The 24,227-nt window shown below is 42.6% G+C and overlaps 2 protein-coding genes across 3 annotated transcripts in view; one reads left to right on the forward strand and one right to left on the reverse strand.

Moving 5' to 3' along the window:
* Positions 1-5,458, forward strand: part of PRIMPOL (primase and DNA directed polymerase) — a 44,860-nt gene extending 39,402 nt beyond the window's left edge. Inside the window, exons 10-12 of the mRNA XM_052661282.1 lie at positions 2,339-2,421; positions 2,501-2,547; positions 5,164-5,458. Of these exons, the coding sequence (XP_052517242.1) occupies positions 2,339-2,421; positions 2,501-2,547; positions 5,164-5,409 (376 nt within the window). The 3' untranslated portion in view covers positions 5,410-5,458. The remainder of the gene's footprint in view (positions 1-2,338; positions 2,422-2,500; positions 2,548-5,163) is intronic.
* Positions 4,726-24,227, reverse strand: part of CENPU (centromere protein U) — a 47,719-nt gene continuing 28,217 nt past the window's right edge. Inside the window, exons 5-14 of one of the 2 annotated variants that reach the window (XM_052661284.1) lie at positions 18,320-18,380; positions 17,610-17,837; positions 14,301-14,367; positions 13,107-13,215; positions 11,184-11,262; positions 10,927-10,974; positions 9,753-9,814; positions 7,589-7,745; positions 6,026-6,154; positions 4,726-5,288 (exon numbers count right to left, since the gene is read on the reverse strand). In XM_052661284.1, coding sequence (XP_052517244.1) covers positions 6,041-6,154; positions 7,589-7,745; positions 9,753-9,814; positions 10,927-10,974; positions 11,184-11,262; positions 13,107-13,215; positions 14,301-14,367; positions 17,610-17,837; positions 18,320-18,380 — 925 coding nt within the window. In that variant the 3' untranslated portion in view covers positions 4,726-5,288; positions 6,026-6,040. Of the gene's footprint in view, positions 5,289-5,583; positions 6,155-7,588; positions 7,746-9,752; positions 9,815-10,926; positions 10,975-11,183; positions 11,263-13,106; positions 13,216-14,300; positions 14,368-17,609; positions 17,838-18,319; positions 18,381-24,227 lie in introns of those variants that run through there. The other variant, XM_052661283.1, reaches the window with a different exon arrangement.

The following is a 24,227-nucleotide window of genomic DNA, read 5'->3' on the forward strand; positions in this document are numbered from 1 at the left end:
TCCACCGGACGCCTTCTCTAACTCCAGCTGCGAGCCGAGGCAGGCGCCAGCGCCACCACACAGCAGGGAACCCTGAGGTTAGGGGCCATCTGTCTTATCTTCATGGTTGCATAGCATGTGTGACACGTGCAGGGAACCCTGTGTTATAAACTCACAGACTCTAGGCTTGTTTACCATATACAGCAATCAGAGACCTCCGGCCAAGAGCATTCTTTATAGACAAGGACGCTCAGCTGGGCAAACTGCCACTGGCCCAGTGGTTCCCAGACTGTCTCAGTTCATGGTGCCTTTAGTATCTTAACTTTTTCACATTGCTCCAAGGACAAAAGAAATACCTATACTTATTAATCAGTTTCAAGCAACTTAATATTTGCCCTGATAATTTAGTAGTACTTTGAAAAAACAATATTCATCAATTGAAACAAAGTATTCTTATTTCATTTTTAAGTTGAGATATAACTGACATTTAACATTATACTAGCTAGCTTCAGGTGTAAAACATTTGGTATCTATGTACAACTGCAAAATGATCTCAGCAGTAGGTCTAGTTAACATCCATCACCATGCATAGTTACATTTTTGTTTTCTTGTGATGAGAACCTTTAAGATTTACCAATTTACAAACATGCAATATAGTATTAACTGTAGTTGCTGTGTGTATATTACATCACATTGACTTGACTTATACTTGGAAGTTTGGACCTGTTGACTCTTAAGTACACTTATTAATGGGCTGTGTGTCCTTTTGAACCCTGCATGCATAAACTCAAACTTTGGGCTCAGGCTGGACACTGCCAGCCTCACCGTCACATCTCATTCTACATTTATGCTACTTTTTTTTTATCACCACCGCCAGTACCAAACACCCAGCTCTACAAAGACAGGACATCACTGAAAGGAATGGAGAAGGGTGACGCCATACTGAGCCTGTGAGTTACAAGCAAGCGGCTGCGAGGTGCCTGACAGATGTCAGGTGTCACCCTATCCCCTGAAAGACAGAAATATCCTGCATCGCCCTGGGGCACTTCGGTGCACAGTTTGGAAACTGTAGCGTATGTCTGTTTATTAGGAAGTCTATTATTGGAATGTTTATGGACCCTTAGACTGAGTTGCCAGCCCATTTTTCTCTCCTTGGTAAATGTCCCAAACACATAGTTAGCCATTTTGTGTTTCTTTTCTATGAAATGTGGGAAGATCTTAAACTACGTAAAAAAAAATACTAGTGGTTATAGGATTGTTTGGGTTTCCCGTAACTGCTTGGTTTGGTATATTTTTATCTAGTACTGTGTCTATTCTATGAAAATTTTCAGCGTTACTAGAAAAAGTTTGTAATATATATTTTTAATATATTTTATATTTGTAGTTATATCTCAATTTCTAATACCACTTATGTCTTTATACCTTTTTTGATTAATCTTGAGTTTTACTAGTCATTTTGTCCTCATTGACTTTTAGAAATTTTTGTTCTTTATTACTTTCTGCCTTTTAATATTTGTTGTTCATTTTCTAAATTATTTGTGTTACTGCTAAAGATTCTAAATTTATTTCTACAGATCACTTTAGCTCAGTTTCACATTATTTATTTTTGGCACCACTGTGAGGCTTATGGGATCATTGTTCCCCAACCAGGGATTGAACTTGGGCTCTTGGCAGTGAGAGTATGGAATCCTAACCACTGTACCGCCAGGGAATTCCCCTCACATATTTCAATATGTAATTTCAATTCATTCAGTTTTAAGCATATTCTAATTTCCATCATGAATTTTCCTGAGTCACTTGGTTATTTAAGAAAAATGTTTTAAATTTTTAAGTTTTGAGTTTCAGTTTTTATTGCTTATTTCTAAATAATCTGTTTTGTGGTCAGAGAATGTGTGAGTACTTATAAATTTAATGATTCATACTGTACCTAGCATAGTCAGTTTTTTAAATTGTTTTAAGTTCTCATTCAAATTTTTGATATCCTGAGTTTTGGGGAGGTTGTTTGGTATCAATTATCAAAAGAATGTTTTCTTTTTTAAATCTTAAATTATGGTTAAATATTTGTTTACCCCTGAAGTTCTGTAAGCTTTGCTCACATATTTTGAAGATCTCTTAATTGGTGGGAACAAGTTGAGAATTTCTTCTTCTTGGGAGAAACTTTGGTCAGTATGTAATTTTTGCCCCAAAGTTCATATTTTTGGCAAACATCATGTGCCAGATATGTTTGCATCCTTTTACTTTCTATCTTTTCTCCATCTTTAAGTCTTAGGCATCTCTCTTGTAAATGGCATGTAACTGAATTTTGCTTTTTATCCTGTCTGGAAAGTACTAATTTTTACTTTTTGTTTTAAATGTAAAGGATTTTGGTTGACCTGAAAAATGAAGTTTGGTATCAAAAATGTCATGACCCTGTCTGCAAAGCAGAAAACTTCAAATCTGACTGTGAGTTACTAATTTTTACATTTACCAAAAGGAAAAATTAGATATTATATCAAACAGTCCTACTGTCTTTCTGATTCAGGCTTTCCACTACCTGAGGAAGTGTGTCTTCTGTTTCTTCTCAAAGAGGTAAGTGCAGTTGGTAGTTTCCTTCTGGTTTCTAACTAGTTCTTGGTACAGTGGTTCAAGGAGCTGATGGTATCCAGGCACTGTCTAAACACGGTTTGGTCCTTTGTTCCCACTTGGGAACATGCTGCAGTGATTGTGCCACCTCAGCACACATCTGCTATCAGCCTCATTTTTTCCCACTGCTGCATAAGAAATTGTGTAGATAGCTATTAACCAGTTTCAGACATTTTAGTTTCTCATTTTTTGCTTTACAAATATAAAAATATATTTTCTTTATATCTAGAAAGAATTTCTTGGAATAGTTCTAGGATTTCTAGAATTGTGTCAAAGGATATATATATATACACTTTAAACTTTGGTATATATTACCAGATTGCCAAACCAATATTTTCCTTTGAAAAAAACTTTTATCTTACTTACCCAAGTAATTCACATTCATTGTAGAAAAACATTACAAAATACATAAAACACAAAAGGAAAAATCATTCTCACTCATAATTTTACCCCTCAGATAAATGTTTTGGTCTGTAGCTTCCAAAATTAATAGAGTATATACTGTATTGTGGACTTCCCTGGTGGCTGAGACGGTAAAGCGTCTGTCTACAAGGCAGGGAGGGATTTTTCCTACTTAGACTGTCATATTTTCTGTGAAAGTGAAGTGCGCTCAGTCGTGTCCGACTCTTTGCGACCTCATACACTGTAGCCCACCAGGCTCCTCTGTCCATGGGATTTTCCAGGCAAGAGTACTGGAGTGGGTTGCCATTTCCTTCTCCAGAGGATCTTCCCAACCCAGGATCGAACCCGGGTCTCCCACATTGTAGGCAGACGCTTTACCATCTGAGCCACTAGGGAAGCCTGTATTACCAAATTGTTCTCCATGAAAATGATAGGAAATTAGGTTACTCTCCACTTGCCATTTATTTTTACCTTTTAATCTGTACCAAGCTGGTAGACATAAAGTGGTATTTTAGGTGTTTTAATTTACAGTTTAACATTCAGATTTCTACGTTTCTATTATGGATTGCCTATAACTGCCCTCTGTTTACTTAAATATGAGGTCTAATATTTTACAAGACCTTTGTATTAAGTACTCTTCTGTACTTTTCCCCCCACATCTATCAGCCGTTTGTTTATAGTGTTATGGTTAAAATCAAAGTTACCTGCTATAGCTGCATGAGTGCTTAAGTTTATAATCTAGGTAACTGTCTGGTACATATTCAACTCTAAAAATGTCTCTCCTGAAAAAATTTATACTGAAATGGTAGAAACCTCCTTGATCTGTAGGAGCCGGATGGATATAAAATACCTGATTGCCAGTCTCTGTTTTCAAAGAACCAAACTTTGTCTCTGAGAATATTTCATCCTTGAAGTGTTATTTTGATAAATGGCTGTGGTTTTAGACATTTCTAAACGTTTTTTTTTTTTCCTGCTAATCCAGTAATACCTTGAAAACACCAAATTGTAAGTACCTTTGGTGTACAGTATTACCACTGCTTGGATTTAACTTATTTTAGCTTTTTACTTAAAAACTGATAGGTTTATTGTACTGTTTAACAGTTAACGCTTTTAGTATTTTAAGCTAAACTCCAGTGTTACTGATATTTGCCTGTTTTTCTATTGCAATGGAAGAGTTTTAACCTGCAGAAATGCTGAAGAACAAAGAACCCTCCTGTGCGCCTTTTGTCTAGATTCGTTCTTAAACACTTGGCCACACTTGTTTCCTCCTGCTACTGGACACGTGACACATTATTTTTGATGAATCTTGTCCTCGGCATTTCAGGCTGCTGTAATAGAGTACCTCAGACTGAGTGACTTAAAAACAAATTTCTCACAGTTCTGGAGGCTGGACAGTCCCAGATCAAGGTGCTGTGGACTCACATCAGCTCCCTGGGCCACTGAGTTGTCCCTGGTAGAAGGGGCCACAGAGCGCAAGTGCCATCCCCTCTGATCTCAGCACCTGCCTCCTGCAGACCCCACCTAATACCAGCACCCTGGGCGTTAGGATCAAGCCAATGAATCTGGGGAAGGGGGTGGCAAATGTTCAGTCCATAACAGGTCTCTTTAGAGTAAGAGCAGACATCAAAACCCTTCATCTCTTAATACTCAAGCATGGAGCTGGAGAATAAGAACATTCTTATACATCTGTAGTGAAATTATTCAGGAAATTCCATGTTAATACAATACTGTTTAATACTCAAAATCCAGTCATGCTTTGACAGTTATCTCAAAACTTTTTTCAATCCATGTTAACTTTAAAACTATCAAGAAATTAGAGAAGTTAGTCTGTTAAGATGGCAGACACCAGTTTGCCTTCAGCTAGACTACAGACTGTCCACTTTATCAGCTGCCTTTGTGGAGCCCATCTGTGTACACGGGGAAGAATGGGCCACAGGAGCAGCAGGCATTTCCAATGTGGAGTTTTGTGAGTGTCCCACAAAGGCAGCAACGATGAGCCCATGATGGCTGCACTGGAGACAGTACCGTCCAGTGTTTAGTATCTGTTGAACTGAATACCTTATTTCAGTATAGATCAACTGTATGGTGAAATTATCACACATTCTGTTTGAATAATCGGTATTTTCTCCCTTCTGTTCTCCCTCCTCTTTGGAACTACAGGAAGAGGAGTTTACAACAGATACGACAGCAAACACTGAAACCAGGAGTCCTCATGAACCATCATCTTCTGTGTCGTCAAAAGGGGCATTTTCCGATGCTGACTGGGAAAATGGCATTGATGATACCTACATTTTGGAGGCCACAGAAGATGCTGAATTAGCAGACGCTGCAGAGAACAGTCTTCTCGCTTATAATGGGATGGATGAAATTCCTGATGAACTACTACTAGAAGTATTACAAGAGTAGCTAATTATGGACACTGACATAACTAGGCTGTAATCTACATGAAGGCAGATTCAGTACCATTATAGTAACTTATAAAATAAGCCTGTTATATCAGTTGTTTTATTTATCACTTTACTTCCAAATCTTATGTACTGAAATAAACCAGTTTTATTGAAAATTAGCTCCAGTGTGCTTATTAAAATTCAGTAGAATTCTCCTTATATGATTAACTATGTTCACATCAGCTTAATTTTGGATATTTATTTTTAGGGTAAAGCATCTGTATGTTTAAGGGCTGATGAGGTGTCAATGTTGTAAAACATTTTAAAACTTAGTACTTGGTGTTAACTACAAAAGTTAATTATGGCCTCTAAAATTACTATACCTAGCCATTTAATTTTAATGACAAAGCAATATTAAATTCTGGTGACAAGCTCAAAGTCATACATACAGTCTGAACAGTAAGACAGTTTCCCGCTTTTAGACGTATCTGAGAATGTTATAACAATAAAAAATATTCAATTCAAATTAATAGTAATAAAGTTTGGGTTTTCTTCCCATTCTTCTTTGTGCAAAAATGTATACTGCCTGTTACCTTCTAAAACTGTATCATGAGACTAATCCTAAATGTGCACACCTTAGTAGACTGCTCTCATTTCTGGTCAAGGAGATTCTCTAATTGATAGTTGATATTTTGCAGATGATTTTCGGCTCTTAAAAGGGGTCTTGCTTTGAACAGCAAAGCTGGAAGGCTGGATGAATCATACTGTTGAAGAAAAATATTTAGATGAATAAAAAAACTTACATAACCCTTTAAAAATCCTATCCATTTTATGTAGTCAATGTTATGACCAAATGCCAATGATAACAGGGTTTTCCATGAAACACTGTTCACTCACTTTTATGAAGTTGGTTTTAATCCATCACCTCAGAACAACCGATAAACAGGTTGCAAGGGAACCGTTCTGCAAAGCTTGAGCTACTCATCCAGAAGACCAGCTGGCTCAAAGAACAATGGCATCTGAATTATTTAAACCGAAATCTCCCTGGACAGGTCAAGACGTGGTCTGGGCAAGTTAGCTAGAGCTCTGTGGGGTCAGCAGGTTCACTGTAAGAACTGATGTAATGAGAACACCAGGCCCATAAAACTCATCTAGAAAAATTATGTTTTGAGAAAATTAACGATGTGGTTCTCAGTTGCCAATCCAAATGTCCTTAATGATTAAAAACAAAATTAAACACAAACCCAGCATAAAAATAGGAAACAAAACTCAACTCATGAGTTTGAAATTAACGCCAAATATCATGGTACAATTTGTATCTAAGGGCAAGTGACTAAAATCCTGACAGCTATATCATCCTTACAATATTTTGTTCCTTATGTTTTCAAGGTGGTTTTCTTAGAAATGAAATTAAGCACAAAGCTATCAGAGTGACTACAACCCAAATAATTTTGTCTATATCACCTACCAATAGGAAATTCAGTTTAACAAATATTTGAGAGCCTAATGTGTTCAACCTATTGTACCGGGGGGCACCTGCTCTCAGGGGAGGAAGAACTAACATTAGGTACTGGATTCTTAGTTTAAGAAAAGAGGTAAGGCATATACCCTAGTATCTACACTCTGAAAGCATAACACTCTGAAAGACACACTACTATATATGAAACAGATAAACAACAAGGACAGGGCCAGCTATATTCAGTGTCTTGTAAGATCACAGAAAAGAATCTATGCCAACCACCCTTTTCCCTCCTGCATGCCCTCTTAAAACATTTTTCAACTTCTAAAATCATACCTACCATTTATATGGGATAATGGCTACTTTTTCAGATACAAAAGATAGTAAAAATACAGGCTAAACAAAGAACAAGAGGTTGGTCTTTAAAACTTGTATAGGTTTTAGTGGTCTTAAGTGTTAGGTTGACGACAGTTGAGTTTTGTCCAGAGGATACACTTCCCTTCAAGAAATTCAGTTCTCTGAAGCTTAAATACCTTAGTAAAATCAGTGTTTCTGGATTTTCCTTTACCTCTCTGGCCTTAATTATCTGAAGAAGTGGTGTGAACAAATTTTCACCAGTTTATAGGGATGCTTTTTGGGCAGACCTGGCATCTCCACTGTTCTCCCCTCCAAGCTCGGGCTCTCTAACAGGCTGCCCTGTGTCTTCGGAAGCAGAGTGAGAATTAAAACCTGAACTTACTGTTTCCTTTACATGTGTTTCTTCCTCTTGAACTTTTGAGTAATCTTGATGAAGCTGTTTGAGATTAGACAGGAAATACGCTGCCTTCCTAAGGGAAGCTTTTCTCTCCTGAAGTTCCTCAGACTTTATTTGTAGTTGTTTCAGCTCTGGTTCTACCCTAAAACAGAAAGGCATTTTTCCCAAAAAGAAATGACAAAGTGGAACTATAGCCTAAGGTGTATGAGGTGGAGTGTGTAAGGATTCTGAGTGAAGCAAACAAACAGGAGGGGAACTAGGTGGTTTAAGGTATCATTAGCTTTGAAATTATCAATGTGAATGATTCTGAAATCAATTTAAATATAGCAAAAACTCTGAAATATAATGCCTAAAAAGTACTTAGCAGTGAAGCCCACAGAAAAATATGCCTTATGTACCTTAAATTCATTAAGTCATTTTTAGAGTCTTAGGAACTACTGAATTAAAGCATATACTTGGGTATCAAGATTTCAGCGCCCCAGACGGATGTAGACCAACATTGTAGTTCAGCAGTAAAAGCATGGACAAAAGGCCTTTCCTCTGCCCCTCTGTCTTACTGAAATTTTGCCCAAGTCTAATAAAGGCAGTGGAGAAACTATCTCAGTGCCTGGATGCGACGTGCAACCTTGGGCAACCTGCTTTCTGTCTCAGTGGCTCATGAGTCTCTAAACATATAAAGTAAAAAGGATAACTTGGATTTTGTGGACCAATTCATAAAAGAATGGGGAATGGCTACCATCTTTCATTCTCACAAAGATATATTTAAAACCTGCTCTAATATCATTTTATAGAAGTCCCCGTAACAGTTCTGTGCGTTGAACCACTGCCACGTTCTGGGAAAGCCCCTGAGCCAGCAGGGTCGTGGGCAGGAGCGCTGGGTCAGGAGCCAGCAGGGTCGTGGGCAGGAGCGCTGGGTTGGGAGCCAGTGGGCAGACACTGGGTCCTGGCTCCCCCATTCCCGGGTGGGGGGCTGTCGGAACGTTACTGCCCTGTGCCTTGGGTTTTCCACATGTAAAATGATACACATTTTGTTTCTATGCCTTTTCAAAATACTATACCTCTCAACTTCTACAGTTCTGTCTAGAAAAAGGATCGAAAGCTCTGAGAGACAGATCCAAGTCTTACACAGTTGTCTTGTGGCCAAACCACGTGCCTCCCAGGGTTATGGTGATGATTAACGAGTTGGTATCATAAAGCACTTAGGACGGCGCCCAGCGACACACAGCTAACACCCGAAAAAGCATCCTGTCATGATTACTTTTCTGACTTTGGCCTGGGCCCACGAAGGCTGCAGCGCTGGCCAGCAGCACCTGTCCAGAGGCTGGATCTGGAAACCAAAAGCCTAGGCAACCTGTTTCTCCCTCTTCTAGGCTTCTGGGGCAGGTCTCATATTTCAAACTTAGTACGTACTCACTCAGGTTGTCTTCTAAGCCCACTTTCTACACTATTTTAAGGCTCCTGAAGGGCAGAGAGCATACCTGACACTGCTTATTCTGCTGCTGCTTTGCTGCCAGCCCTCCGGCTCACCCGGCCATCCTGTCTGTAAGGAAGACCACCAGAAACACAGCGGACGGCTTGCGCTCCAGTCTTCCTGAGACCACGTGGAGACAGACCTGGAAATTCTTCTGGCCTGACACCTGGGCCCAGGTGTGTCATACCAAGCGATACGTCTCAACGACACTCATGAAAACTGGTGACGCCTCATATGACACTGTATGCTATGCCAGTCACTGTGTGGCACTTTCTGTGCATTGACTCACTTAGGTCTCACAGCACCCTGTGAGGTAGTCACTGTTATGCTCACTGCAAATGAGGGAACTGAGGCACTGAGAGGATAAGCAGCCTGCCCAAGGCTGCCCAGCCAAGAAGTGGGAGGGCCTGCACTTAAACCTCGCGTCTATGCATTAAGTGTTCAATCAGAATGCCTCTCAGGTAGGAACTGAGGGATCTAGTGGTGGATACATCAGGGCTGATTTGCTAAAAGCTTCTCAACTCGGCAGTATAACCTCCCTTGACTGAGCTTCCAAGCTCAGAGAAGACCTGGTGTTTAAATGCAACATGGCAGCAAGTTTTACAGCAAAGCCTCACATGAAACGCCACGATTAAATCCTTGTTGTAAGTTCTCAAAGAGGATTTCGATATTACTTACTGAAGCAATTCATCCTGGACTTCAATCAAATGCTGCCTTTTCTTTTCAATATCGGAGATCATCTAGTAACAAAAATTTGTTACGTTGGTTTTGCAAATATTTGAGCACCGCCTTGTACACTGTGCCAGGTACTGGAAGCACAGTGGGAAACACTGCAAACCCTGTTCTTAGCAACTTTGGTCACACAGGGAAGACAGACATGACATACAAAGGGTGTAACTACAGCTTGTGACGTGTGCTATGAAGGGAAAGAACAGGGAACTGGAGAAGTCCAGGGGGATCCTCTTGCGGACAGCCCTGAAGAGGAGAGCCGTATTTTACCACCCTGTGAGCTAACAAGTAAGGCATTTTGATGCCCTCTAGGTACACTAGGAAAATACTGAAGCACGGGAGTGCCATGACACAATTCGTATTTTACAGAGAACATTTCAGCAGAATTCACTGCATCATCTCAACTAGCACTTTCAGCGACTACCTCATATTCCACTGCTGGACATTCAGACTAGCCCTGCTTGCTTATGAGAGATGCAGGAATGACCAAGAGATTAAAACTGAAAAACAACAAAGGCTGTTGTTTTTTCACCCAAGGAAAACTATCCATGTCAAGCCCATTTCTGTTATAAACGTAGAAGGGAGCTGTGCTTCCACACATGGGTTCATGCAACTTTACAGCTAGAACAAGGGATGTGTTTTGGTCCAACTGTAAACAGGGGGGCTGGAAGGGCCTCGTGTTTCCTTGCAGACCAAGTGGCAGCAGGACATCGAGGCGGCAGCACCGTGACAAGAAAGGAGATCTCCTGACCTTGACCCAGTATTCTTCCTAGCCTGCCCTTTCTGAGACACGACACAGTTCTTTAGTCTGAAAGACGTCTGACATACACAGTAGTGATAAACATATCACATAGTACTCAACCATATTAAGTGGTCATTTTGGGCTTGAGAGCTGTTTTCAGGCCAACTGGGACCCCAATTCCTTAGCCTGAGTCTCTCAACAACATTACTGACTTGATCAGTACTCACCTGAACAGTCACCAGATCGACCAAACAAAAGCCTGACTAAAAAGATAAAAGGCCTTACACAAACTGTAGGTCACAAAACCCAGAGTCGGGTCTTTCCTTGCCATGAATGTGCATATTCTGCAGGACTGTGTCTTTAATCACGTACGTGACTTACCTTAGCATTCTTCCTTTTCAGAGTCTTCAACATCTGGACTTCCTGAAGCTACACAAAACAGAAAACAAATATTTGCATGCATTTTCCAAAGTCAAGTGTTTATCAGTTTACAACATATCATATCCAGTTTCTAAGGGGCTCTTCACCACACTGGCAGCAAATGCAAGCTTTTCCAAGACAACAGTGAGCGGCTCAGGGTTAGTTAAAAAAATAAAAATTAAAAAACTAGACCAATCAATTTATGTCACTGAACTTACCATTTTGATGAGTTCTTCTTTCAAATTAGAATGAAATTTGTTGATGGCTGCCTTACAAACGCGAGAGTCTATTTTTTGTCTGTAGCAGAATTAAGAAAAAATCAAACTTAGGTATTCTCTGAAGGATTTGGAAAGGCGTGTTTCATTTGTTTAGCATTCCCAGGTACACACACAGTTTGGTATGTGCCATTCTGAATATCTAAGATGGCATGGTCAGCTTGCACCCCCTTCTCAGATTTAAAAAGTACTGGAAGCATCTCAAGAAAAGAAAAAGAACTGGAACACTCCCTCCTAAGTCCTCACACGTGTGGCCAGCTTTTCCCGACACGGGCCACAGCCACAGGAGACACTAAACCATGTGGAAAGTGATGGTCCCAGACAAGCCCAGGCTTCCCTGCCACCTGATCCAGTGGCCAGCAGACTTTAGCCCTTTCCTCCCTCCCTGCCACAAGTGGGGACGGGACTGGGCCACACATTTGGACTAACCAATGCGTAAGCAGCCAGAAGCCAGCTCTTCAGCTCTGCAAAAGCTGACCCAAACAAAGAAACTGGTTTGGGTCCCTGTCATCAGGGACAGAAGAGCCCAGTCTCCCTTCCTTGGAGCTGGGCACAGACCCATGGTGACCCACACCCTGCCAGGGTAGAGCTAATCCCTGCTCGGCCTCGTCACAGAACAACACTAGAATTTAAAGCCTGAATTGAAAATAAACCTCTTGTGTGAATGAGAAGTTGTCATATAGCCATTTTTTTCTTGGGGCAAATACATGAGGGAAAGTCACCCAAGAGAAGGGGACTAGGCCCATGGCCTAATTCTTCAGACGCTAAGCAGGAGAGATGGCCTGCACTTCTGAATACAATTTTTTTTAAAACTTAAAAAAAAAAAAGATGTTAAAAAGTATTTCTAGTGACATCAGAAGATGGTGGAATAAGAAACCGCAGACCTCATTCCTCCACAGGGAAACCAACAACCACATATAACCCCAAAAGCCTTATGAGGAGGACTCCAGGAACCATTAAGAAGCTGCAATTAACTGGTTCTGGCAAGTTCAAAGTCTAGATCCTGAGGTGAAACAGATAACAGAAGCCATTTCATATCAACTCTGATCGCCCTTTTCCCAGAATTAAACAGTGTCCAGGTATTATAAACATGATGTGCTTTGGGGTGGGGGCAGGGAGAGAAGACCAAGATATCACAGCTTGCCAAAGTTCTAATCTTACTGGTGGGGAGTTATAAATTTAAAAAAGGATAAATACATTATTCTAAAGATATGGGTAATTAAGTGTAATGGACTAAAGTGAAATTCAAAGATGGACACTGGACTTAAAAAGGATTTTGTAATTAACAGCTTAATGTGAGACAAAAGTAGGAAGTAAAAGTTAAAAGAATGTAAAATCTGGCAAATACTAAAGAAATCTAGTGACATATGAGATAAAAGATTTTAAAACCAAAAAAAAGAGCATTTTTAGGAATGAAAAGAGTCACTTCATAAGGATAAAATGTTCAATCTAAAAGAGCAATTTTAAACATAATATCCTAGTAAAATAAGCTCTATAGAGATAGCATAAATTGATAGAAATACCAGGAAAAACTGAGTAATACTGATTCTACACAGATCCAATAATTAAGAGCTTCCCCACAGATTATGTGCTAGGCCATAAAGGAAGCCTCGGTATTTCAAAAATAGGTATTACCAGTCCATGAAACTGGACTATAACTATTTAAGACAGAAGATTAATAAATACACATTAAAAAGTCACATACATGGACATACAAAAACATACTACTAAATCAGAGGCTTACAGAAAAAAGTATAATAGAAATTTAAAAGTATGTAAAAATGATAATGAAAGTTCTACATATCAAGCTGTGCTATTTCAAGGGAAATTTATTAGGGACATAAATGGCAAGATCAAAAGACTCACTCATACTCTAGAAGAAAGTTCTCAAATGCAGACAAAAACACATCTAATTCCGTGATGTCACTGGCTTTCTTTTCTTTTAAACACCAAATAGGTGCACAGTCCGAAGTATCTAGAACATCAGGATAGGTTAATTTAATATACTGATTATCAGCAATTTAGCTCTAGGTCCAGGGATCTGAAAGCCTACAACAAAAGCATTCCACCAAATTGCTAAAAATAGTACAGAGGTTTTGAAGAAACACAGGGGAGCAGACAGGCCCTGTCGTAGGGCGCCCTCTAGTGGCCGCCTCCTTGGTTGGCCCACTTCTGAAGCAGCAAAAGCACAGCCGTCCCTTAGTTACCCGGCTGTGCCGGCTGCTACTGAATGCTACTGGTGATGCAGATCTCTGTTAACTGCGTTTTGTTAGTCTTCATCTACCCGACGGATCACTTCTAGGACACATGAAAGTTACTGCGTGTATTGATTCAGACAGCTGATATAAGAGATTAACTATGTACATTTGTGAATGAAATATTACATATTCATTAAAATAGTATGTAGAATACCGAATGACAAGGATATGAGCCCACTTATGGCGAGGAAAAGCTCAGTAAAAGGACTGAAGAGTATAGACCAAAAAACATGGCAGTTACTTTGGGGTGATGGAATTGCAGGTGATGTTATCATCTTTTCTATACCTTTGAAACTTTCTAAAATAAACATTTTTATAATAAAAACATAAAACTTATCTTTTGAAAACCTGAAGAGAGAAAATGCTTTATCTTCCTCCCATTTGTCAATAAACTTTGTGCCAATAAAAAAGATGCAGAATAATATGCATGAATCTCAGAGTTACGCTGAATGAAAAAAGGCTTCTAAAAGTACAGTTTGATGTCTGAAGAGTATATAACATGATGAAAAATTAAAATAGATTAATGAATAGGTGCTAGAGCAAGTAGAAACAAATTCTGATGGTAAAATCTAGTTAGTAGGTATATGAATATATATTGTTCAATTCTTTATCCTTTGTTGTATATTGAAAATTTTCATGATAGATTTCTAGAAAACTCAGCTACTCCAAAGTCACATATTTTTTAACTTTTTAAAGTGGAAATTTTATATACTTAAATGTACTACTTTATCAAATTAAAAAATATATTTTTAAAAAAGAACTTTCTAAGTGATTGACTACATATAAAACACTGTTCTATTACCTGAGTCTGTGGCGTAACTTCTTGGTTTCTTCCTTTTGCCAGGAAACATCTTATTTTTTTGAGTTTTCTAAAAAACAAACAAACAAACAAACAAACCACCCACAGCAAAGATTTTCATGTAAGAGAAGGTTCTCTTAAAACAAGAATTAAGACAGCATTATCAGACACTGTCAATACTTTAGCTACAATTCGATCCCTATGTTGGGACAATACCCTGGAGAAGGAAACAGTAACCCACTCTTGCCTGGAAAATCCCTTGAACAGAGGAGCCTGGTGGGCTACAGAGTTGGACCAACTGAGTGACTTTCACTTTCTCATTTTGTTCTAAGTTAATATATTAATCATATAAATTATCTAACAATATAAGGAAACACTGAACAAATTAAACTACCTCAAAATAAAAAGTAATTGAAACTTTCAGTTGCCTTATAACAATGGGTGCCTTGGAGGAAATTGAGCTTTTATTATTTAAGATAATAATATGTGGAATCAGCTCAATTTCTGCTCCAAGCTATGATGAAGTGACAGCTTCTGAACTAGCTCTCTTGCCATGCACAACCATAAAGGAGGGAAGGGGGTGGCATCGGACAACAGGCAGAACAAGCCTGAGATGCTCAGAACGCAAACCTACGGCTGCTCCGGCCCCCCAGGCCCGGGACAGCTTCCTTCAGACGGCAGCACAGCAGCTGTATCCCCACAGAGAACAGCATCCTGCCCCGCTGAGGAGGCAGAAAGCAGGGCACAGTGGCCGAAGCCCCTGCCACAGGCTGTCGGAAGAGGACACGAGGGGTCTCGGTGGGGTCCCTGACGCCTACTCCACGCTTGCAGGGAGCCTACATTGGGGCACTGGACGTGCTGTCGTGGGATCAAAGACGTACAGGTGATAAAGGACAAGGAATACTGGCGGAAATTAGATGGAGAAAACACAGAGGACTCAGTAACTAGTTAAGAGCTGTTGATCCAGCTGAGCGGGGGTGGGGGTGGGGGTGGGAGGAGACCCCAGCTCAGGGGTAAGAACGTGCCCAAGAACGTGCCCGAGATCGTGCCATCTCCAATTGTCCCCAGGGCGGGGAGGCAGACAGCCTTAGAGATTACAGTACAACAGTTTATGACCCTCCGAAGTACCTGGTACATAAATAGATACACAGCATATTTATGATGTTAAAATTCAGTTGAGGGAATGGTTAGGAGGAAAAATGTCTAAAAAGGCTTCTTAGGGAAGACAACAATGAAAAAGGTTTAAGAAACACTGCTTGAGAGTTAGGGCTGCCCTAGACCCATCCTAACTAAGCCTAAAGCCAGTCTCTGACCAGACTCAGCAGAGCCTGGGGTGTGGTAAGCACGACCCCCACTGACCTGTACGCTCCCTGCTCCTGAGCGTTAGTGGCTCCTGTGACTCCGGTGGGACGGTCACCCCCCTGATGAGTCACTTCATGCAGGAGGCCACCGCTGCAGACTGAGAGGCCCTGACTAGCTCTGAAGACATCGCCAGCTGCCCTGTCGGGAGAGGGCCCTGTGGGGAGGGCCTCGGGGCAGCCTCTGCTTGCTGAGTGTGACCCCCGGCTTCCACCAGGGAGGAAACAAGACCGCAAAGATTCGAATTCTACCCACAGCTTGTGTGATCTCAGATGAGGACCCTGAGTCTCAGGTGAGAGTTCGGTCCTGGCTGGCACCTCGACTTCAGCCTGTGAGACCCTGACCCTCACCAGCTAAGGCGAGCCTGGACTTCTGACCTACAGAGACTGTGGGAGGTGTAAATGTGTGTCGTTTGAAGTCACAAAGTTTGTGGTATTCTGTTTTACAGTGACTGACACTATTAATATAGAGGTTGAGTTCCACTGACTTAGAGAGGCTTGGGAGACCAACTGAGGCTTTCCACAGACTGACCCCAACAAGGGATAAATCACACCCACAGAAGTTCAAGCTGATCAGCCAATAATCAAGCTACGTATTAGAATGAAAGTCAACATTCAGTCAACACAACTCAAAATCTCAACCACCTGTCAACAACAATGTATAACACACAATTTAAAACTACTAGATTAAAAATGTTACACAAGAAATGTGACCTGTAGTCAAGACAGAAAAGTACTCAAAAGAAGCTGACCCACCATAGTCCAGGTACAGTCACCCCCTAATGTTCAAGGAAGGTGGGTTCAGGATCCCCCAGGGACCCCCAGATCCACTGATGTTCAAGCCCCTTGTATAACATGGTAGCACTTGCACACAACCTACTTCTTCCCATTACATTTAAATCATCTCTAGATTACCTATGATACCTAATACAAATACTATGCAAATACTATGAAATACATACAAATACTATGAAAATAGCTGCTGGTGTGTGGCAAATTCAACTTTTGCTTTTGGGGAACTTTATGTAATTTTTGTCCCTGAATATTTCCTATCAAGTAGTTGGCTGAGTCTATGAATGTGCAACCTGCAGATACAGAGGGCTGACTGTACCTGACTTAGAAAGCAGAGACTTCAAAGCCGCTCTCATAAATATTAGTATGTCCCAAGAAGGAAACGATGGACTTAATGATTAAGCAGATAAGGAATCTCAGCCAAGAAACAAACTATGAAGGAAGAAAAATTAAGGATGTTCTAGAACCCAAAAGCACGATACTAAAAAGGAAAAGTTATTGGGTGATGTTTTATTTCTTATGACCACTATAATAAATTACCACAACTTGGCTTAATAAAGAAATTTCGATAGATCTGGAGTTCAGAAGCCTGAAATCCATTTCAGTGGTCCAAAATCAAGATGCTGGCATATTATGAATATTAAAAGCTTGATTAAGAGATATTTCATATCAAGAATCTTAAAAGAGAATAAATATGACCCAGAATTCTTATCAATTTCTTTCCTAAGGAAATGACCAAGGATGTACACAGAGATTCTGCTGGGAAAAGAGAAATCAAAGCACTTACATTTTAGAAACTGCACTTCTTCATTAGTAAGAGATTAACTAAACTACGGCACATTCATGAATGAAGTATCATGTGTTAAAACGGTCTGTAGAATACTTAATGCCAAGGACATAGCTCGCGTAGGGGAAGAAAAGCTTAATGAACGACTGAGGCGTGTAGACCAAAACATGCGGCAGATATTTTATTTTGGGGTGATGGAATTAGATTTTATCTTCCATCCTATACCTTCTAAATTTTCTGAAGTAAATAACTTTTATAATAAGAAAAATAAAAAACTTCTCTCTCAAAAGAAGCGAAGGAAAAAGAAAATGCTTTCCCTCCCCCTGGACATCTTCAGCCTTCTCCCCTCTCCAGGGGGATGGCAGACACTCTTACCCGCTGACGTCCTGTGGCCAGCGTCACTTTCTCAGCAGAGGACTCGGCACTCTGGGGTCCTGTCTTCTGAGGAGTGACCGCTTCAGCTGCTTTCTCCGAAAGCTCTGGAAGTGCTGAAACAGCTCCCTGCCATGAGCTTATGTTCTCTGTGGGTTTAACTTTTCTCCTCACGTCACTTTCTTCAGGGCTTTCAGATTCATCACTGATGGGCTTCAGTTTTCTTCTTGGCTGTATCAAGAAAACGGCCTTACTGTTTAGAAAATACAAATGCTTACCATTCCTGTTAGTAAATAACCATAAGATCCACATTTCTTATCTCCAAACTTCAAGACTGAACGTAATAGGAAGATGATAACCTCACTAGTGGACACTGGATTAAAGGGTTATCAGGAAACACTCCCAACAGAGTGTCGAATCACCCGTGACATCTACACACATTACAAGGACATTATGAAAACTGACATGGTACACAGAGGTTTAAGATCTCTGTGATGAAAAATACTTCAGATATAAAACGATCTGATTTTTATTTTTAAAAAGTACTTTCTGAAACACAATAAACTCTTTCTGAAAAATGCTGCTACACGAACATTTTCTCTGTGAGCAGTCAAACAGTGTATGAAATATTTTACAAAACATTTCTCCTACTTGCATCCAATCTAAATAGTATATGAAATATCTTACAAATTAAGATGGGAGAACAGGCATACCTTTTTGGCACTAATCTTTACAGACTCATTTTCACTTGCTTCAATTTCAGAAGTGTCCGAACTGTACCAAAGAACAAATCATCAGTATCTTGCACACGGTTTTTTTATTCACACCTGTCTTCTAAAAGCTGCTCCTCTGACACAAACACAAGCACAATTTAATGAGATTTCCCACTTGTTGCAGCGGGGGGGGGTGGGGGGTGGTGGTGGTGGTGGTGGTGTGTGACCTGCCACCTCCCCAGACTTACCGTCACCTCCTACGCCTTGGCACACCCAGGCCGCATCACTTGAGCTCCAGCAGGCAGTAACAGCCAGTCACTGCAGCCCCTGCGGCCCCGTCAGAAGCGCCCCTCCCTCTGCCACCACTCCCGGTACACGGGGACCACTGGTACCAAGCTGCAGATACAGGCCCAAGTTTAGGGGCCAGAAAAGGGAATACCTTCTTTCATCCTTTGAAAAGGAAAAATAACGTAAATTTCTGATGAGAGTGCTTTCAGTTTTTTCATTCGCCCTTTAACACCAACTTCGAAATTCAAGTATGAGGAATACTATCACTTGAACAATGAGGAGGCTTCCTGTGACCTGATCGGTGTCTAGGAGGAAGGCCATAGATAGCGGAGCAGAGGAGACAGGGACACCCGGCTATGGCACCAGGGACACCATGGTTGTAAGATGAGCTGACTTTTGAAAGCACTTTTTCAGGCAGAGGAAAAAAAGGGAAGAGGATTTAAGGATGAAGGAAAAGTAAACTGAGAAGCAGACGGGTGTAAAACACCCTGGACGATCAAGGGACAGGACGGGAATCAGAGTAGAGAGCGCATATCTTGTTGAAGAGAAAACAGTGCCAGAGAAGCCAAAGGTCAAGAGCGGGAAGACAGCGAGGCGCAGGGTCCTGCTCGCCCCTCCCCGCGCTCGGTGCAGCGCCGCTGCTCATCTGCACCGAGGGTCACTCGAGCGGCGGTCCCCCGCCCCAGACCGCGGAGATGGCAGCACCAGGCCCGGTCTCCCCGCTCCCCAGGGAGGGCGGGAGCCAAGAGCAGCGCTGGGGTCTGCGGTGTCTCATCCTGATCCATTCCCCTGTAACGCTCACGGATGCTAACAAACCTCTTCAGTCCTCACTGCCTCGGTGTCCACTGACCCGGGGAACCAAACGGGCGCCTGAGTGACCCTTGCACAGCGGGGGGCGTGAGACTGAGCCTCCACGCTGGACACACTGTGCCGGGAGGTGGGAGGTGAGCCTGGAGGGGGCGCGACTCCAGAGACAGAGGGACCAGGCAGGAGAAGCGGGCGGCAGGAGCCTGGACCGTGGCGGTGCACAGCGAGAGAGAACGCAGCCAGAGGCAGAGCAGAGACGGCCGAGGACAGAGCGCGCCAGCAGAGGCCCGGACTGCTCTGCTGGGTGCCAGGGTGCCGGCAGGACCATGCGGCTGGAGAACACAAAGCGGCTTGCTGACACTGACGAGGGGGCGGTGATGGGGCCTGGGGGCGCCTCTGTGGAGTCGAGGTGCCTGAGGGCGTCCGGGGGGTGCGGTCCACGTGGAGGACAGCTGGGGGCTCGGGAGAGAGGCTGGGCAGAGGGAGCCCTGGGGACAGCGGCTGGGGGGGCGGGGCGGCGCCAGGAGAGGAACTGGGGAGGGGCGGAAGGAGAGCGCGTCTGACAGAGACAGGAGAGGCGCCTCCTGAGTGCTGGCCCGCCCCCGCCCCGCGCATCCCTTCCACCCCGACCTCCTTCCGAATCCATGGATAAACCCTGTCCAACTCATCCAAATGAGGCTTTTTGTTTGGGCTTCACACACCCCCAAAACCAAGGTCACTGAGGAGGTCCACACTGTTACCACTGCAAGTGTTCAGCCTTAACCTGACTCTTCTCAACTGCACTTCAGCCTCCCGAGAACACACCCTCTCCTGGCTTCTTTCTTCCCCTCCAGCCAGGGGCTCCTCTCACCTCCGCAAGCTCCTCCCTTGGACGGGTGCCAGGTCTCCTGTGGGCTGGCCCTGGGCCCCTACCCCCTCTCAGGCCACTATCTCTTCCTGGGAGGCCCGGCGTAGCCAGTCTGATCACCAGCTCAGCCCCTCACCTGAGCACCAGCCCATGGACACAGCAGCCTGAGGCCTCCACACCACGCCCCCGGCCCCCCTCGGGAGGACCGAGCACTCAGTCTCCTAGGCAGCCCTACCCTACACAACAGCTGACGGCCAGTCCTCTGACCCAACCCTGAAAGCCAGGGTCTGTCTATGACAAACAGGGTTAATCTCACTCGTGTTTAAACACATTCATAGAAGTCAGAAAGAAAATGACCAACATGGGAAACACGGAAAAAGGATATAAAGAGCTTGCAGAAAGAAATTCAAGAACTTGTAACACATACAAAAGAGGTTACTTAACTCAGTCATGAGAAAAATACAAACTAGAACTGAGCTAGCACAGCACCCTGGCAAAAATCCAAGCCTGATGCCACGCTGGTGGGAACTTGGCAGTAACTATGACAATCACACGTTTCACGTGACCGAGGCTTTTCTTTATGGAAACATCCTACAGAAACAGGCCTGTGTGTGAACTGGAGTACGTATCACCTTACTGATTACGGCACTGCTGGTGACAGCAGAAGACTGGGAACGACCCAGGGGCCTGCAGACCCAGGCCTGGGGAAGTAAGCTACGACAATCCAGACTACGGAAAACCTGCGACTGTGGACAGAAGAACGAGGACGCTCCACGTGCACGGACACGCACAGCTCTGCGACATACAGAGAGCGGAAAAAGCCAGTGGCAAGGCACCCTGTCTATTTGAAAAAGGTAAAAACTCCGTACTCTTACTTTGACAGGCACAAACGAAACGGAGCAGGACCCTGCGGTCCCTGCCCCCTGGCCATGTCCTCTGCCTGCTTTCTGTCTGTGGAAAACTTTAGACAAAGAATCAGCTTAATCAGAGAAGTGAGAAATGTGGAAACAAAGGAAAACAGTCAAAGGAGACTACATAATAATAATGTCACTAAGCACAGTCAAGGACTTTCAGTTCTGTCTCAAGGGCTAACATTCTGAGCCGTATCCTGTGAGCTGTCTTACAGATGCTGAAACCCCAGGCAGAGAAGTTACCTGCATGATGACCAGACTGTGCCCACAACATGAGCTGCCACAATTCCGAGAACTAGCCTCAAAAAATGGGAACAGACTCTGGAACTGAAGGTTAACTGCACCTAGAACACCCAAGGTGACGCTGGTCAGACCACTGATGACCAACTGAAGATGACTGCTCGAGATGACTGTGCTGTTTCTACATGTCGTCCCTGGCCGCCACTCGGTCTATAAAAACTGTCACCCCTGCTTGTCAGAGGTGGAGGTAGTCGGCCTTTGGACAGATGTTCACCCCTCTCCCCCACAGTTGCTGGCCTCTAAAATAAAGCAACCTTTCCTTTCCACCAACCTGGTTTATTGGCTTTTGAGTGGCAAGTAGCCAGACCCACACACTCCTTGTGGTTAAGATCCTGGTGCCCAGCGTGGGGCTGGCTCCTGCGCTTTCATGGTGCCTGGCTGTCCTGGGATTCCCAGGGGACGCTGTGGCCGTGACGGTGTACCAGCTTGCCGCTTGTGGCTAGCCAGCCCTGATTAGAGGATGTGGGGATGTTTCGAGCAGCTGCCTAAACCATTTGTTTTGAGGATCCTCCCTGTTTCTCCCCTGCTCGGCTCTGGCTACAAGCTTAATCTTTTCCTTGGTAGAATGGAAACTAGTATTTGGGAAAAGCTGACGAGCTCCAACACCAGGTAAGTCCACTGGTGTGCAGACAGGCAACCTTCCCATTTGTGCGTGCTGGTGCCATTTGGGCATTCTTGTCAATTGGTTCTGACTGCCACTGAGGATTGTTTGTGAGCACTGGTACTATTTGGTCCAATTTAATTCAGATGACCATTATATCTACTACTGTGGGAAAGAATCCCTTAGAAATGGAGCAGCCTTCATAGTCAACAAAAGAGTCCGAAATGCAATACTTGGGTGCAATCTCAAAAACGACAGAAGGATCTCTGTTTCCAAGGCAAACCATTCAATGTCACGGTAATCCAAGTCTAGCCCTGACCACTAATGCCAAAGAAATTGAAGAGTTCTATGAACACCTACAAGACCTTCTAGAACTAACACCAGAAAAAGATGTCCTTTTCATCATAGGGGACTGGAATGCAAAAGTAGGAAGTCGAGAGATACCTGGATTAACCAGCAAGTTTGGCCTTGGAGTACAAAATGAAGCAGGGCAAAGGCTAACAGTTTTGCCAAGAAAATGCACTGGTCACAGGAAACACAATCTTTCAACTTAGCAAGAGACAACACTACACATGGACATTACCAGACGGTCAATAACGAAAGCAGATTGATTATATTCTTTGCAGCTGAAGATGGAGAAACTCTATACAGTCAGCAAAAACAAGACCAAGAGCTAACTGTGGCTTAGATCATGAACTCCTTATTGCAAAATTCAGACTTAAATTGAAGAAAGTAGGGAAAAGCACTTGGCCTTTCAGGTATGACCTAAATCAAATCCCTTATGATTATAGACTGGAGGTGACAAACAGATTCAAGGGATTAGACCTGGTAGACGGAATGACCGAAGAACAATGGGCAGAGGTTTGTAACATCCAACAGGAGGTGGTGATGAAAACCATCCCCAAGAAAAACAAATGCAAAAAGGCAAAATGGCTGTCTGAGGAGGCCTTACATATAGTTGAGAAAAGAAGAGAAGTGAAAGACAAAGGAGAAAGGGACAGATGAATGCAGAGTTCCAAAGAATAGCAAGGAGAGATGAGAATGCCTTTTTAAATGAACAGTGCAAAGCAAGACAGAAAAACAACAGAATGGGAAAGACTGGAGATCGCTTCAAAAAAATCGGAGATACCAAGGGAGCATTTCATGCAAAGATGGGCACAATAAAGAACAGAAATGGTAAGGACTTAGGAGGAAGCAGAGATATTAAGAAGAGGTCGCAAGAATACACAGAAGAACTATACAAAAAAGATCTTAATGACCCAGATAACCATGAGGGTGTGATCACTCAGAGTCAGACATCCTGGATTAAGTTAAGTGGGCCTTAGGAAATATCACTACAAACAAAGCTAGTAGTGGTGATGGAATTCTAGCTGAGCTATTTCAAATCCTAAAAGATGATGCTGTGAAAGTGCTGCATTCAATATGCCAGCAAATTTGGAAAACTCAGCAGTGGCCACAGGACTGGAAAACGTCAGTTTTCATTCCAATCCCAAAGAAGGGTAATGTTAAAACTACTGCACAATTGTGCTCATTTCACATGCTAGCAAGGTAATGCTCAAAATCTTTCAAGCTAGGTTTCAACAGAACGTGAACCAAGAAATTCCATATGTACAAGATGGATTTAGAAAAGGCAGAGGAACCTGAGATCAAATTGCCAACATCTGTTGAATCATAGAAAAAGCAAGAGAATTCCAGAAAAACATCTACTTCTCCTCCTTTGACTACACTAAAGCCTTTGACTGTGTGGATCACAACAAACTGTGGGAAATTCTTCAAGAGATGGGAATACCAGACCACCTTATCTGCCTCCTGAGAAACCTGTATGCAGGTCAAGAAGCAACAGTTAGAATCAGACATGGAACAATGGACTGGTTCCAAACTGGGAAAGGAGGATGTCAAGGCTGTATATTGTTACCCCGCTTATTTAACTTCTATGCAGAGTACATCATGCGAAATGTCAGGCTGGATGAAGCTCAAGCTGGAATCAAGATTGCGGGGAGAAACATCAATAACCTCAGATACGCAGATGATACCACCCTAACGGCAGAAAGTGAAGAGGAACTAAAGAGCCTCTTGATGAAGGTCAAAGAAGAGTGAAAAAGCTGGCTTAAAACTCAACATTCAAAAAACTAAGATCATGACATCTGGTCCCAT

Source organism: Budorcas taxicolor, chromosome 24, assembly GCF_023091745.1.
Source record: "Budorcas taxicolor isolate Tak-1 chromosome 24, Takin1.1, whole genome shotgun sequence".
NCBI lineage: Eukaryota > Metazoa > Chordata > Mammalia > Artiodactyla > Bovidae > Budorcas > Budorcas taxicolor.